The sequence below is a fragment of the Clupea harengus genome, chromosome 19, assembly GCF_900700415.2.
Source record: "Clupea harengus chromosome 19, Ch_v2.0.2, whole genome shotgun sequence".
NCBI lineage: Eukaryota > Metazoa > Chordata > Actinopteri > Clupeiformes > Clupeidae > Clupea > Clupea harengus.
The window spans coordinates 7,685,518-7,698,846 of NC_045170.1; the positions used below are offsets into that span (position 1 = coordinate 7,685,518).

General features: G+C 43.5%; 2 protein-coding genes across 2 annotated transcripts; one reads left to right on the forward strand and one right to left on the reverse strand.

Moving 5' to 3' along the window:
* Positions 1-129: 129 nt before the first annotated feature.
* Positions 130-1,503, reverse strand: LOC116225080 (tumor necrosis factor-like). Its single transcript, XM_042710725.1, has 4 exons — positions 1,333-1,503; positions 1,084-1,111; positions 924-980; positions 130-587 (listed from the first exon to the last, which is right to left on the reverse strand). The coding sequence occupies exons 1-4, from the start codon at positions 1,501-1,503 to the stop codon at positions 130-132; spliced, it is 714 nt and encodes a 237-aa protein (XP_042566659.1).
* Positions 1,504-1,580: 77 nt separating this feature from the next.
* On the forward strand, positions 1,581-13,322 carry gtf2h4 (general transcription factor IIH, polypeptide 4). Its single transcript, XM_031586663.1, has 11 exons — positions 1,581-1,585; positions 3,773-3,958; positions 5,100-5,208; positions 6,132-6,200; positions 6,739-6,822; positions 7,046-7,214; positions 8,670-8,800; positions 9,135-9,182; positions 9,659-9,737; positions 11,489-11,550; positions 12,764-13,322. Exons 1-11 carry the CDS (start codon positions 1,581-1,583, stop codon positions 12,872-12,874), a joined length of 1,053 nt encoding a protein of 350 aa, XP_031442523.1. The 3' UTR covers positions 12,875-13,322.
* Positions 13,323-13,329: the final 7 nt, after the last annotated feature.

The following is a 13,329-nucleotide window of genomic DNA, read 5'->3' on the forward strand; positions in this document are numbered from 1 at the left end:
GAGAACATTGTTTTAACACATGTTCCTAACATGTTGTCTTATACTTGCTCTCCTCTCCTCACATCACTTCCGTACACACACACACACACACACACACACACACACACACACACACCCCAAAGATGTGCCTCAGAGAGCAAACACTCCAAAGAAGGACTTCCCACTGTCTCCCTCCACGCTGGGCAGCTCAGCATGGGGCTCCGTGCGGGTGCTCAACCGATCGCCTTCCTCCAGGCTGAAAACGGCTCCCAGGTTGATGGCACTGTACCAGCGCTTCCCACTGTCCTCCTCGGAAATGAATTGCTTGCAGCCGGAGCGTTTCGTATTCAGCAGCGGCTGGTGGTCGTCGAACGCACGGGACGCGCGCATGACCATGTGGCTCAGTTGGACTGTCTCCAGCGGCTGGGCCTGGTCTGGGCTAACCTGGCAGTTGATGCGGAAGGACACCTGGCTGTAGACAAAGTATATGCCCTTTTTGGGGATGACGATCTCATTCTTGACCAGTTTCAGCGCCCCCTTGTGAAAAGACTGGTCCTGGTGGTCTCTCCATTCCACAGTAGTTTTGGAGAAGGTGTGGTTGAACAGCCCTGCAAGAGAGACACAGAGAAAGGGGGGTATGGATTTAAGTTTGTGTCTAACCCATATGGAGAAAGTCTGAACATTTCATATATATATATATATATATATACATACATATAACGGTGTGTTAACACACATAATTATGGCCCCTTTCATTAACATTAACATAGAATTAATACTAACTTCTGTCTGAATTTCACAATTCTCCCTGTAGTGTTGACATATTTACAAAAATGAGACCAGATTTGGACATGACACCAGAGGTGTTGCCTAGAAACCCTGAGCAGGCCAAACACAGCGCCCAACACACAGGACCTTATCCAACACATAGCTTAAGCTCTCACCTTCCAAATGAATGGCTGTTTGGGTGTCTGAGATTTGTCTCAGAGGGCGTCTCAGATCTGTGGAGGAGAATGAGAGACATTTTAGGGACAGGGTCAGCGAACATGGGGGCAATGGAACATGACAGCAACTTTTACAGAACAGATGAGAACTAAAACTCACTTTCACTTCCCTCTGTGATGTCTCGTTTCTGATTTGATGACAATAAAGAGAGAGAGAGAAAGAGAGATCAATTTAAACATCATGCATGGCCATCTATTTTTCAATTAATCTTCAAATCTTTTACTGGAAAACATTCAAATATAAAAGTTTGCAAAAATACCTAGTATCTTATATATTGTATCATACATCATTGTTTCATCATACATTGTTATTTTCTCAGGTATGTGTTTTGTGTGTTGAGAGGCTCACCTGATCTGTGAAGCAGATAGCAGCAGCAGCACACAGTCCTATCGCCAGTAGAGACAAACAAATCTTCCAGCCCGTTGATGGCCGTGAGGTGCCCATCTTCCTCATCCCCTCCACGGGTTCAGCTCGCTCCAGACAAAGCTCCAGATCAGCGCTCTTCCAGTCCTGGGCCATTCTTTCACTGCTGTAGTTTGTCAGATTGGTGGATATTTGATAGTTGGCGTGTCAGAGCATTCTGAGCATTTGTGGCCATGGGGTGTGTTTTTATTCACCGAGCAGAGGTTACCTGCAGTTTAGGGGGCAGTACTGGGATTGATGAAACTTCCGTTCGGACATGGAGTGTGTGGACTGAGCATGAGTGTTACCAAAAGCTACCCAGTATTTGCAAAGTCTGTGACTAAAAGCTCTGTGACTAATGACACATTGCATTTAGGTGGTAAAGTGCGTCAAACTTTACAGTGGTTCTCACTGGGAAGGGGCGGGGGCCACAATACAACCCTCTATACCACTGCACTTTGTCTCCTAATCTTTTTTTAGCTATTGTATTGTTGTTGTGTTATATGTTGTCCCTCGTGACACCAACAGGAGCAGTGCTCCAAATTTCGTTGTATGCAATGGAAATAAAGGCTTTTCTATGCTATTCTATTCTAGTATATGGTTAGCATAACCTTTGTATTTGGGGGCCAAGCTGCACTGGCACCCTGAGATTTTCTTTCTTTTAGTTATCATTTCATATCACCTTACCTTTCATGCAAATGGCACTCTGCCATTTGAACCGCTTATTTAAAAGTTTGCTTAGCTAGCTAGCTAGCATGGCAACTAGGCAACCATTACCAACCAGGACACATAGCCTGAAGCAACGTTTCAATTCTCAATATCAGCCCACCAATAAAAGGAAATTACAAACAGATCACAACCACTTGCGGATGATATTAAATGGTTTCACATAGACATTTAACAATCCTGAGGAAAGAAATGGAACACCAGTGGGGCAAGGGCTTACTCTGATATTAATGTAGTGATGAAGGGGGAGAATCCCCCCCATCCTTCTTGCCCTACCCCAAGAAGCCCCCCCCCCCCCCCGATCCTTCTTGCCCTACCCCAAGAAGCCCCCCCCCCGATCCTTCTTGCCCTACCCCAAGAAGTTCGCCTCATGTATATTTAGTGCCGCCATCTTAGGCGGGTTTTTTTTGTTGCTCCCTCTCACTTTTTTCTGTACCAGTGACGTTGATGGTTCTCATTTGCATAAAGATGGGGAATCGCCTTTTACAGTTCCGCTTCCCTTGGTGGATTTGCTCCAATCTTTTCGTCCAATCAGAGCGAATTTTATTACAACAGTAACCTGACGATGATCCTAGACGATTCAACTTTTGCGCCTGTTCCCACACAATACCATTAAACTAAATAAACGCTCAGTAGATTGTTTTCGATGTCAGTGGTATCAGTAGCTTTTGGTTTAGATTACACCACCAAAACATTACTGTTAGTCTCACTAGCAAGTCTACGCAGAAATAATATAGGCCCATATTTTGCTTAAGTTGACTGTTCAGAGATGTAAGAGATGAGAAGGATGTATTGTTTGTGTGTACGTGAGAGAGTAAGTGTATGCACTGTATATATACATGACCAGTAATTCTAATGAAATTATTACTAATTCCTGCTAGATATGACAGTATCACATCATACTTGTGACATCACTGGAGTTTGATCAATGGGATTCATATGGAATAGGGCTATTAGGGAAAACACTTGGTTAAAACCACAATCACAAATTGATGGTAAGACTGCTGATAAGATGCACTATAATAGGCTAGGCTATAATTATAAATTATAGGGTAGTATGAATGCCTATCTGGTGTAGAGCGATGTATGATACTTTATAGTTTGGTAATGCTGATTTTTGATATCAGGAGTTGTGTGAGTGTGTGTATGAGAAGGAGAACATGAGAGAGACTGACAGAGGGGAAACCCCAGTATTCTGCGTCTGTGTGTGAATCAGATTTCAAATGAAGCTGTACTCTTGCGAAAGTATGTACTCATACAGGATGTGTCTAACAATAAAAAGATCACTTTTTTTACATTACATATTTTTAAAGGGTAAAACATCCAAGAGGATGAATACTTTTTATAGGCACTGTGTACTGTACACAGACCGTGTGCAAACGAGACATACTTTTCTTTACTTCAGATCGGAGGTTCAGGCACTTGGCTCTGTAATGCGCCTTGAGACAATTGAATTGTTTTGGTGCTATATAAATAAAATTGAATTGAATTGAGATAGGGTCTCATGAGTGATTGACTACTGCTTTCATCACACTTGCAAGAATGGCCAGTCTTTGATGATGCAACGAAAATACTGTTTAACAGTGATACCTGTCCTCTCCTCTGCCTGCAGTGGTAAAGCCTGTTTAACAGTGATACCTGTCCTCTTCTCTTCCTGCAGTGGTAAAGCCTGGTCAGATGAGGGCAGTAGCATGGGCCCTGACCGTCATGCACGTGATGTGGAGAGTCTGGACCGCTACGCCATGGAGCGCTGGGAGGTCATTCTACACTTCATGGTGGGCTCCCCCAGTGCTGCCGTCAGCCAAGACCTCGCCCAGCTACTCTCCCAGGCTGGACTTATGAGGAGGTACAAGGAGCAGACAGGTGTTTGTGTCTGTGTGTGTGTGTGTGTGTGTGTGTGTGTGTGTGTCTGTGTGTGTGTGTGTGTGTGTGTGTGTGTGTGTGTCTGTGTGTGTGCGTGCGTGCATGCGTGCGTGCGTGCGTGCGTGCGTGTGTGCAAGGTGGGGCTCTTTCAGCATAATAAATGCTCTGACTAATGACACTGATGTCATTCAACAATGTCTTCAGTAGGTTAGAGTGGAGTAACTGAGCTGGATGGTTACACATCCCAAAAGAGCTTTACAAAAGAGGATACCAGTGCCTTTTATACAAAAGATATTGACCTGATACAGTACTTGATGTGGATATAGACAAAATGTGTTAAGTACTTGTCATCCTCTTCATATTCAGTTTTGATTATAGCAGATGTTTTCATGCTGGTTTGGTGAGCTACACATTCCTGGTGATCGTGTTTGGGAAAGTGTAAATTACTGCTGTCTGTCAAAAGCTTATAGGTGTGACTAGGGGAATTGTAATGAATGGTGATTTAAAGTGTTAAAAATGATGAAATGCAACAGTTTTGTAAAATTGCAGGCAAAGATTGTTCCTTTTAGAGCTAGAGACATACAGCTAGTCTCAATACTTAGACAAATTGTACAGGCCCATGAGCATACAGTAAAAGCAACCGTGCTAATACATAGACAATCAAATTATCCAAGAAAAGTCTTGCGAGGTTCTGTGTTTATTTTGACAACATTATTTCTTAGAGAATACCATTGTGTTACGCATTGCTTTGCTCACAGGGTTCAGCTTTCCAGCTAAAGGTTTAAGTGATTTATTTGGCTGTTACATAAAACTGACATTGGCACTGATGCATTATGGGCACTGATGCATTATGATTAGTTTTATTCAAATCCAATCCCACCCACATGACGAATGCACGCCCTTGCAGCTGAAAACTGAATTACCCCCCTAGCGAACAAACAGTGCCTTTGCAGCAATGTTGTGCATGTCACCTTTTCACTGCTAAAATAGTGCCCTCTGTATGTATATAACATTTACATTACATACATACCCACTTGCTGATGGGTTGTGATATAGGTAAACAGAAGCATCATCCTGCATCTGCTCTTGTCTGCTTCTCTTCCCTCTCTATTCCACTGTGGCAGTGAGGTGGGTGACGCTCCCTGTATCACATCCTCTGGCTTCCAGTTCCTGCTGCTGGACACGGCATCCCAGCTTTGGTACCTCACCCTGCAGTACCTCAACACTGCCCAGGTCAGCCAGCACCCTAAGAATGCAATCAGTATCCAAGCCAGCACCTTAACAATGCAGTCAGTATCCAAGCCAGCACGTTAACACTGCAATCAGTATCTCAGTGCTGCAGTCAACACTTCAAGTGTGCCTTGGCCAGTAACTCAGCATCACCTGTAAGGATAGTTTGGGTCACATGGTAGGGACCTGACTGACCTCACTGACTGGCAGGCGGAGCTTCAGTGATGACGCTACCTGTGTCTAATTAGTTAATGCACACCTGTCCTGGCATTCGTTGCTCATAAGTGGGTATGGTCCTATATGGGCGCAGAAACTGTTTTCATCTGCTTGATTTGGTTTGCCACATGTGGGCTCATGGGTTTGAGTGGTCTTTGTATCACCACCTAACAAACCAAACAAACCCTGAGGTACTGATAAAGACGCTTGAGCTGGCTAGTTCACGTCTGGAGAGACCGAGCCGCCATGCAGGGAGTGCGCCCTAGCCTTCCGGTAAATGTGACCACTCTCTGGGGCTCTGCCAAGCACACACACACACACACACACACACACACACACGCGCGCGCACACGCACGCGCGATAGGTACACGGATTAACATCACGTTGGGATGGTGTGTAGGATGTAGGACTAGCGGTTAGGTTTCTTTACGCTCCGTTTGTTTTGTTTATGTTGCGTACAGTTGAAGGCTTTTAGTTGTAATTAGGCCTTAACAACACATCTGGCCCCGTTTGTTCGTAAAACACACCCAAGTCAGGACCGCAACTCTGACTGGCTCTGCACGGCAGCTGCACTTGGCGAGCTGCACTTGGGTTCTGTCCGACCTGGATCTCCATAAAGAGCAGCAGTCAGTAACATTTGCTTGATGTTCTTGATGTAATAAAAGATGTTTACGGTGCTCAATGATCTAATTGGTCTCTTTCATGTCCAGACTAGAGGAATGGACCTAGTGGAGATTCTGTCCTTCCTGTTCCAGCTTAGTTTCTCCACCTTAGGACGGGTGAGTGCACTCATTTTATTTCCTAACTAACTAACGATAACACACTGGTATGAACACGTTTTAGTCATCTTTAATCACAAGTGTTCTTGTACAAGTCCTTAGTTAGTCATTCCAAGTCATGTACAACTATATAGTCACATGTTTAGGGCCAATGATTTTCCGCTTCAAAAAATGAATTTTCCACTTCCACATTTTGGTGAATTCCGTTTCATTCCGTTTCGGCACATTTCTTCACCCTGAGGTAGATTGATGGCTAAAAATGAGTGAATAATATGTGCCACAAGTGACCCAGACCTTCTAAGATTGTTGTTTGCCAGCCATCAACAGAACAGAAGATTATTATTTTTTATTATTTGAACCACTTATTCCAGTCTTGTAAAGTAAACTGGAATTATGAACAACTGTGACTGATGATGCTACTGGTATCATACCCTGATGATATTAATAAGTTCATCATAACCAATGAATAATACTGACTGTCTGTCACAATGAGTCAAACTGCACGAGTCCTAACTGGGCCTTTTCTCCTCTGCTGCAGGATTACTCCGTGGAGGGCATGAGTGAGTCTCTGCTCACTTTCCTGCAGCACCTGCGCGAGTTTGGCCTCGTCTTCCAGAGGAAGGTGAGGGGCACTGGTGTGGTGTGTGTGTATCAGTGTGCGTTGTGTGTGTTTCTGTGTGTGTGTGTGTGCACCTGACAAACCAGTGGAGAAGAACATGCAACTGGAAGAACAACGTTTAGTAGACAACCTCCTGCAGAAGAAGAAGAATGAACAGTTTGTGTGTGGTGGTCATTATAATGTTTTTGTGTGTGCGTTTGTGTCTCTCTCTTGTACTCGTCTGTAGAGGAAGTCCAGGAGGTACTACCCGACGCGTTTGGCCATCACCCTGTCTGCTGGTGTCACCACCACCAACCTCTCCCTTACACCTATGTCGGGTATTGGGCCTACTCCTGGCACGGGAGATTCTGGCTTCATAATTGTGGAAACCAACTATCGCCTCTACGCTTACACAAGTATGCAAGAAACTGTGGCAACTTCTATAAGCCTCTGTCTAAATGTATTTAGGGGGGGGGGGGGGGGGGGGCTTGGCATAAATGTGAAAAGAAACAATTTGATGTTTTCACACAGAGTGAAGATTTTAAACTCCTCAAATGCTTTAAAGGTCGCAGTAGAGCACTTTTGATTGAAGCAAAACAGTACGGAACCGAATGTCTTGTGAAGTTGTGGGAAGGCAATGCAAGCCAGGTGAATCTTTCTGTAGATATTCAGAAATCCAGCTCTTACTGTGTTTGCAACCAAATATTGGGGTTGTTTATGGAGGTGAAGAAATAATGGTCTTAAATCCAATGAAAATGCTGGTACTATTATTACATTTCCAGATATGAGTGAGGTGAGCTCACATTGTGAGGCGCAGTTCGCCTGGGAGAAGTTCATATTTTTCAATAAAGCATATTAAATTGGAGTTCAAGTGTACAGCGATATTACGTCAGCGCGATTATTGAATTGATTGCTCTTTATTATTGAACCATAGAGGAATCCTTCATCCTGTGATTATCAAAGCCTAAAAAAATGTATACTCATGAAGAAGAGTGGATAAAAGTGGGCAGACTTCACCAGGCAGACTTGTTTTTACTAGTATTAAATAAACTAATATAGTTATGGCATTTGCGACATAGGCTAATGAGACTTAGAATCATAAAAATGCAAAATTCTATTCAATTATTATTATTATAAAATTCTACTAGATCATTATTATTATAATGACCTAATTATTGAATGAATATACAGGGAAATTAAGCCTGATGTTAATTAACTTAAAGTGTTAGATTCTTGGCAGATGTTTTCATTCTTGCAACAGCTTTCGTGGCAAAAACTAAGGGTGTCACAAAACCCTATCAGTGTTACTAACGCATTACAGTGTCACCTCTTCACCGTCTGTGTCTGAGCCAAGATACTCTATGGAGAACCTGTAAACTTCACGCTGAAAGAGAGTAATTAATATCTAACTCCACCTCTTCTTCCATGGCATAGGGGATTGGGCTGACATGATGCTCACTCTGCTGTGTCTGCTGTTCCTCTACCTCTGAGTAGTGTCTTAGCTTTAAATGTTTTAAAAGATTTAAATTATTCTGCATACAAACTGAGGTTAAAAAGATACACTCAACCAACACCCACGCTCTCTAAACCCTCCCTCCATTTTCCCTCAGGTCTCTAACTGTGCCCTTCCCTTTTTTTCCTGTGTACTTCCTTCTCTTTCTGCCTCTCCCACTCTCTACCTACCCCCACTCTCTCTCTCTTTCTTTATCTCCCCCCTCTCTGTCTCACTCTTTCTCTCTCTCTCTCTCTCTCTCTCCCTCCCTCTCTCTCTCCTCCCTCTCTCTCTCCTCCCTCTCTCTCCCCTCCCTCTCTCTCTCCTCCCTCTCTCTCCCCTCCCTCTCTCTCTCTCTCTCTCTCTCTCTCTCTCACAGACTCTGAGCTGCAGATTGCTCTGGTGGCCCTGTTCAGTGAGATGCTCTATAGGTTTCCTGATGTGGTGGTGGCGACGGTCACCAGGGAGTCGGTGCAGCAGGCCATCGCCAACGGCATCACTGCACAGCAGGTACCATCTGGCCGGGGAGGAGTCTGAGACAGACTGGGCGTGGCACACTGTGTCACAGGGGATTGGTTCAGAACAGCACATAAGCTTTGATCTGATGTCATCTTCACATACTAATCACTATAAGCAATCCTCATATACTTCTGTGAAGTGGGGGAGTTGGAGGGTATCTGTCTAAAATGTCTCAATATGAAATATATCTCACCTTAGGATTTATATTTTGGTATAATACTGAATCAAATGTTTTTTTTCTGTTGACTACAACAGTTAGAAAAAGTGGAGTATGTATGATTTGACTCTTGGTGGCTGACTGAGTGAATGATGTGTGTTTCCTCAGATCATACACTTTCTGCGGACCAGAGCACACCCGGTCATGGTGAAACAGGTACTGCTCATATATGTTGTGCGTTCCGGTGTTTGTCTGGACAGACTAATTCATACACCTAATATTTTAAAGATGTTAGGAAAACCCAATATAACATATTAAAGTGGCGTTAGCATTGTTTGCTAATTTCCAACAAACTTCCAACCATTATACCCCATTGTTTCAATGTGTGGTAGACTTGGTAAAAAATTGGCGGGCAGCGAAACCCACCTCTGCGGAAAGGCCCTAATTTTTTTTACGTCATGCCTATTTGAATGGCCAATCTCAGTCTAAGTTGCCTCATGTTCTTTTGAAAACTTGCATATCAAAGTTCCCTGTCAGGGCTTTTTTCATGGCTGTTACCTAGTTCTGATGTGCAATCTCTTGTGTGGCTGTGTAAGTAATTGTGATTCGGTTACTTCAAAGTTGATCTCTGTTTATCATGTGGTCTTTTCATCATTTTGATCTTTGATTTTAATCTTTTACTTCTTTCTCAGACTCCAGTCCTCCCATCCACCATCACAGATCAAATCAGACTGTGGGAACTTGAAAGGGACCGGCTGCAGTTCACAGAAGGTGTGTGTGTGTGTGTGTCTGTGTGTGTGTGTGTGTGTGTGTGTGTGTGTGTGTGTGTGGTTGCATGTTTTGGGTGTGTCCAGATTGGCACAGGAAATCAGGAAAAAAAATATTTAATGGAATTGTCTTGATAAGATTGCTCAGGTTGTCAAAGCAGTTTCCCATTCCATCATGTAAAAGGTCACCTACATAGGGATTAATTCACTGGCATTTGAAGTGAGCATGTGATTGGGCCATTTAGTCCCCGCTTTGTGTTGGTGTGCATGTGTTTGTGCAACTTCAGACTTAGAGTATGAGCAATTTCTATAGAAGTGGTATAATCAGAAAACTTGCATTAATAATAAAATCATGTATTTTGCTGGCAATGGCAAAGTCAACCTTTAAAGAATATGCCCTTTGTTTTGATCCCTCTATTTTGTCTTTTCCTTCTTTCTTTCACTGTCTGTCTTTCTCAGACTCAGTGTGTTTACATGATGGTATAATTCGAATCTTTGCTTAGTCGGACTATGCTTTCTTTCGAGGGTAGGTGCTATTATCCCAATGTACATGGCAGTGAATAAATCGAATCATTGGCCGAAAGCATGTCATATCCGATACGATAGGTGGCGCTGTTTTTATTACAACTAGTGGTGATACAGCCCTTTCCGCTTGACCTCTTCACCACTACCAATAACAACAACAGTTGATTGAGCATGAATCGCGTCTGTTCATCGGTCCAGAAATGCGTGTTGCCTCTTGGGTTGTTTGTTTGTTTGTTTGTTTGTTTCTGCCAGGCCGATGTGTTTATAAGTTACATTATTCAAAGGTGAAAGATAAAAGGCGAGAGAAACGCATGCACATTCACACACACACACGCGCGCAAATAATGGGTTACAGCCAAAACGCATTGCCCTTCTGCCAGTTGCATCAAATTGTTTAAGTACTTCTTCGCTGTCGATTTCCAAATCTGTGTGAATATTCATAAGAGCAAGTCCAGTCAGTCTTTTGTCAGTCATCGTACTTCGTAAGATATGTCTTAAGACGCCCCATTGTACTGAATGACCGCTCAGCAGACGCTGTGGAAACGGGCAAATGTGCCGAACTTTCCAGGGCTTGATAAAGCTCACTGCATTTGGGCTGTAGCTCATTTAGCTGTTTCCAGCTCTATATCTGCATCGTCAATGCTGGGCATTAGTTGTCCGTACTCCGATTTTATAGTTTCCCCATCGTAATAAATATGCATTCATGATATTTTTCTATGACCGAGTTTGACAGGTATTGGTCAGGTAATAGTCGAGTGACAGCTGATTTCACAAGCATTAACTTTAAACCAGAATATTATAACGTGTCGGCATAGTCGCCCCGTAATGCCGTGCAGCGGGCGCATACTGTTATACTTTATGTTATGCATGACGTTCCCTAGGCTATATGTTCCTTACCGTTCTAATTACATGTCGTTGTTCTGTGTTGGGACAGAGCTTATACAGGTGGGTGACGGTAGCACAGTCTGTTCTGTTCTGTTCTGTTCTGTCTGTTCTGTTATTCTCTCTTTCACTGTCTGTCTGTCTCTCACACTTATTCTCTCTTTCACTGTCTGTCTGTCTGTCTGTCTGTCACACTTATTCTCTATTTCACTGTCTGTCTGTCACACTTATTCTCTCTTTTACTGTCTGTCTGTCTGTCTGTCTGTCTGTCTGTCTGTCACACTTATTCTGTACTTCACTGTCTGTCTGTCTGTCTCTCACATTTATTCTATCTTTGTTTGCCCATAGGAGTGCTGTATAATCAGTTCCTTTCCCAGGCGGACTTTGAGGTGCTTCGAGACAGAGCTCAGGTGAATGTTACTGTGTGTGTGTGTGTGTGTGTGTGTGTGCCATTGTTACTCTCTGGGCTGTAGACCTTGCCTGCTTTATGATGGATCAGAGGGTACATGACCTTTCAGACATTATTCTCAAACATGTCATTGAAGTGTGTATAAGGCCTGTTTCACACTGGCTGCGTTGCGTGTGCCATGCGGTTTGCTTTAACTGTTGATTTCCAATTCGGCAGCCATGTTAACAGGTTAAAGCATGTACACTGCCTGCCTGAATTGTGGAGTCTATTTTTACGAGGAAAGCAGGTCTCAGCAAAAATAGACAGTAAAAATATGTTTTAATAGTCATATTGACATCATGCCGGCAACATAACATAAACTGACACCTTTTACTGCAGTTTCGATGTCTGGGCTATATGTTACAGACATGACAGAAATATAAATATTATATTTTTAACCATTTTAGCAATTGCATGTCATGAGAGGGGAAAGTGGAGGCTACATGTGTACTATATAGTAATCCAATGTAGGTTGTAATTACATTATATCGATGAGTCAGTAGTTTCCACTTGCGCTCCCTCTCTCTCGCCCTCACTCTGAATGAGGGTAATAAAAGTAATACCCTGTATTACTTGTGTATTTGTGTCAACAAGTGTATTTGACACCACTATCTAAGCGTGTGCTCAGAGAATGGCCTACCTGATTGTATAATATGTTGCCATTCATACCATTCAGTCAGGTAGAATACAGGAGGGGAGGGGAGACCACACCGTACAGGTAATGGTATGGAGGGGAGACAGTGGGGTGGGGGGTTTACCTATGGGGGAGGGGGGGGAACCGAGGACAAAGGGTGATGGCAGGAAGTAAGCTATCTGGGGGGAAGAGGTTCTAATGCCATTGGTTCAGGTCTCAGTGAGACAGACACATGCAGGGCGTAGTGTAGAGACGAGTACACATCCAGGGGTATGAGTTACAGATACAAAATAATGCCACACTTAGTTCATTAGTAGAAAAGCAACACCCAGTTTCAATACACAGCAGTGCCGCAAGGCAGCCGCCAGCCACACGCAACACAGACAGTGTGAAACAGGCCTCACAATGCAGCTGCACGACCTTCCTGTCCAAACTCTCACATTTAGTATTCTTCATAGTTGGGCTAGAACCCACCCCCAGGGTCACAGCACAGCCTCAGCATGTGTATGAAAGCTCACGTGTCCCTCTTTCTCCTCTGCAGGGATTGGGGGTGTTGGTGTGGCAGAACCCTGCCAACAGAGTTATGGTGGTGTCGCCCAATGGGCACAGCGAGGTGAAGAAATTCTGGAAGAGACAGAAAAGTCATACTTAATAGACCCAGCACACTTACACCCACATTTACCCAGAGTGAGTCAAGGACGCGTATATGGACAGATGAAATTGTGCTTGGAATAGAGAGGAGGACGAGTAGGAGTGTGAAGGACAGAGACGCTCCAGGCTCATCTTTTCAGAAGAAGTTGGTGAAAGACACCCAAGCCAGACGAGAGGCTAAACACCTGCTCACAGCTACAGAACACAGCTAATTAAGTTGTAACTGGTCTTATCAGTTTATGATTATGACTGTAAAAGAGTGACAGTAAAACAGCGAAGCCCCAAATGTGGGTGTACCCCACAATAATGTACATTTATGGAGGAATAAGGAAATATACACGGGCTATAATCAATTTTGATATCAAGAGAAAGACTTTCATACAGCCATATTTTTGTTACTGTTGTTAATTTTATTTGTAAATGTGTCAAATAAATAATTTGGAAATGCACCCTCAG

Coding starts and splice junctions, on each gene's coding strand:
- LOC116225080 (XM_042710725.1), bottom strand. CDS start 1,503: ATGGCCCAGGACTGGAAGAGCGCTGATCTGGAGCTTTGTCTGGAGCGA. Junction 1,112..1,332: donor CTATCTGCTTCACAGATCAG/GTGAGCCTCTCA, acceptor TCATCAAATCAG/AAACGAGACATCACAGAGGG. Junction 981..1,083: donor CATCACAGAGGGAAGTGAAA/GTGAGTTTTAGT, acceptor TCTCCTCCACAG/ATCTGAGACGCCCTCTGAGA.
- gtf2h4 (XM_031586663.1), top strand. Junction 6,823..7,045: donor GCCTCGTCTTCCAGAGGAAG/GTGAGGGGCACT, acceptor ACTCGTCTGTAG/AGGAAGTCCAGGAGGTACTA. Junction 11,551..12,763: donor TGCTTCGAGACAGAGCTCAG/GTGAATGTTACT, acceptor TCTCCTCTGCAG/GGATTGGGGGTGTTGGTGTG.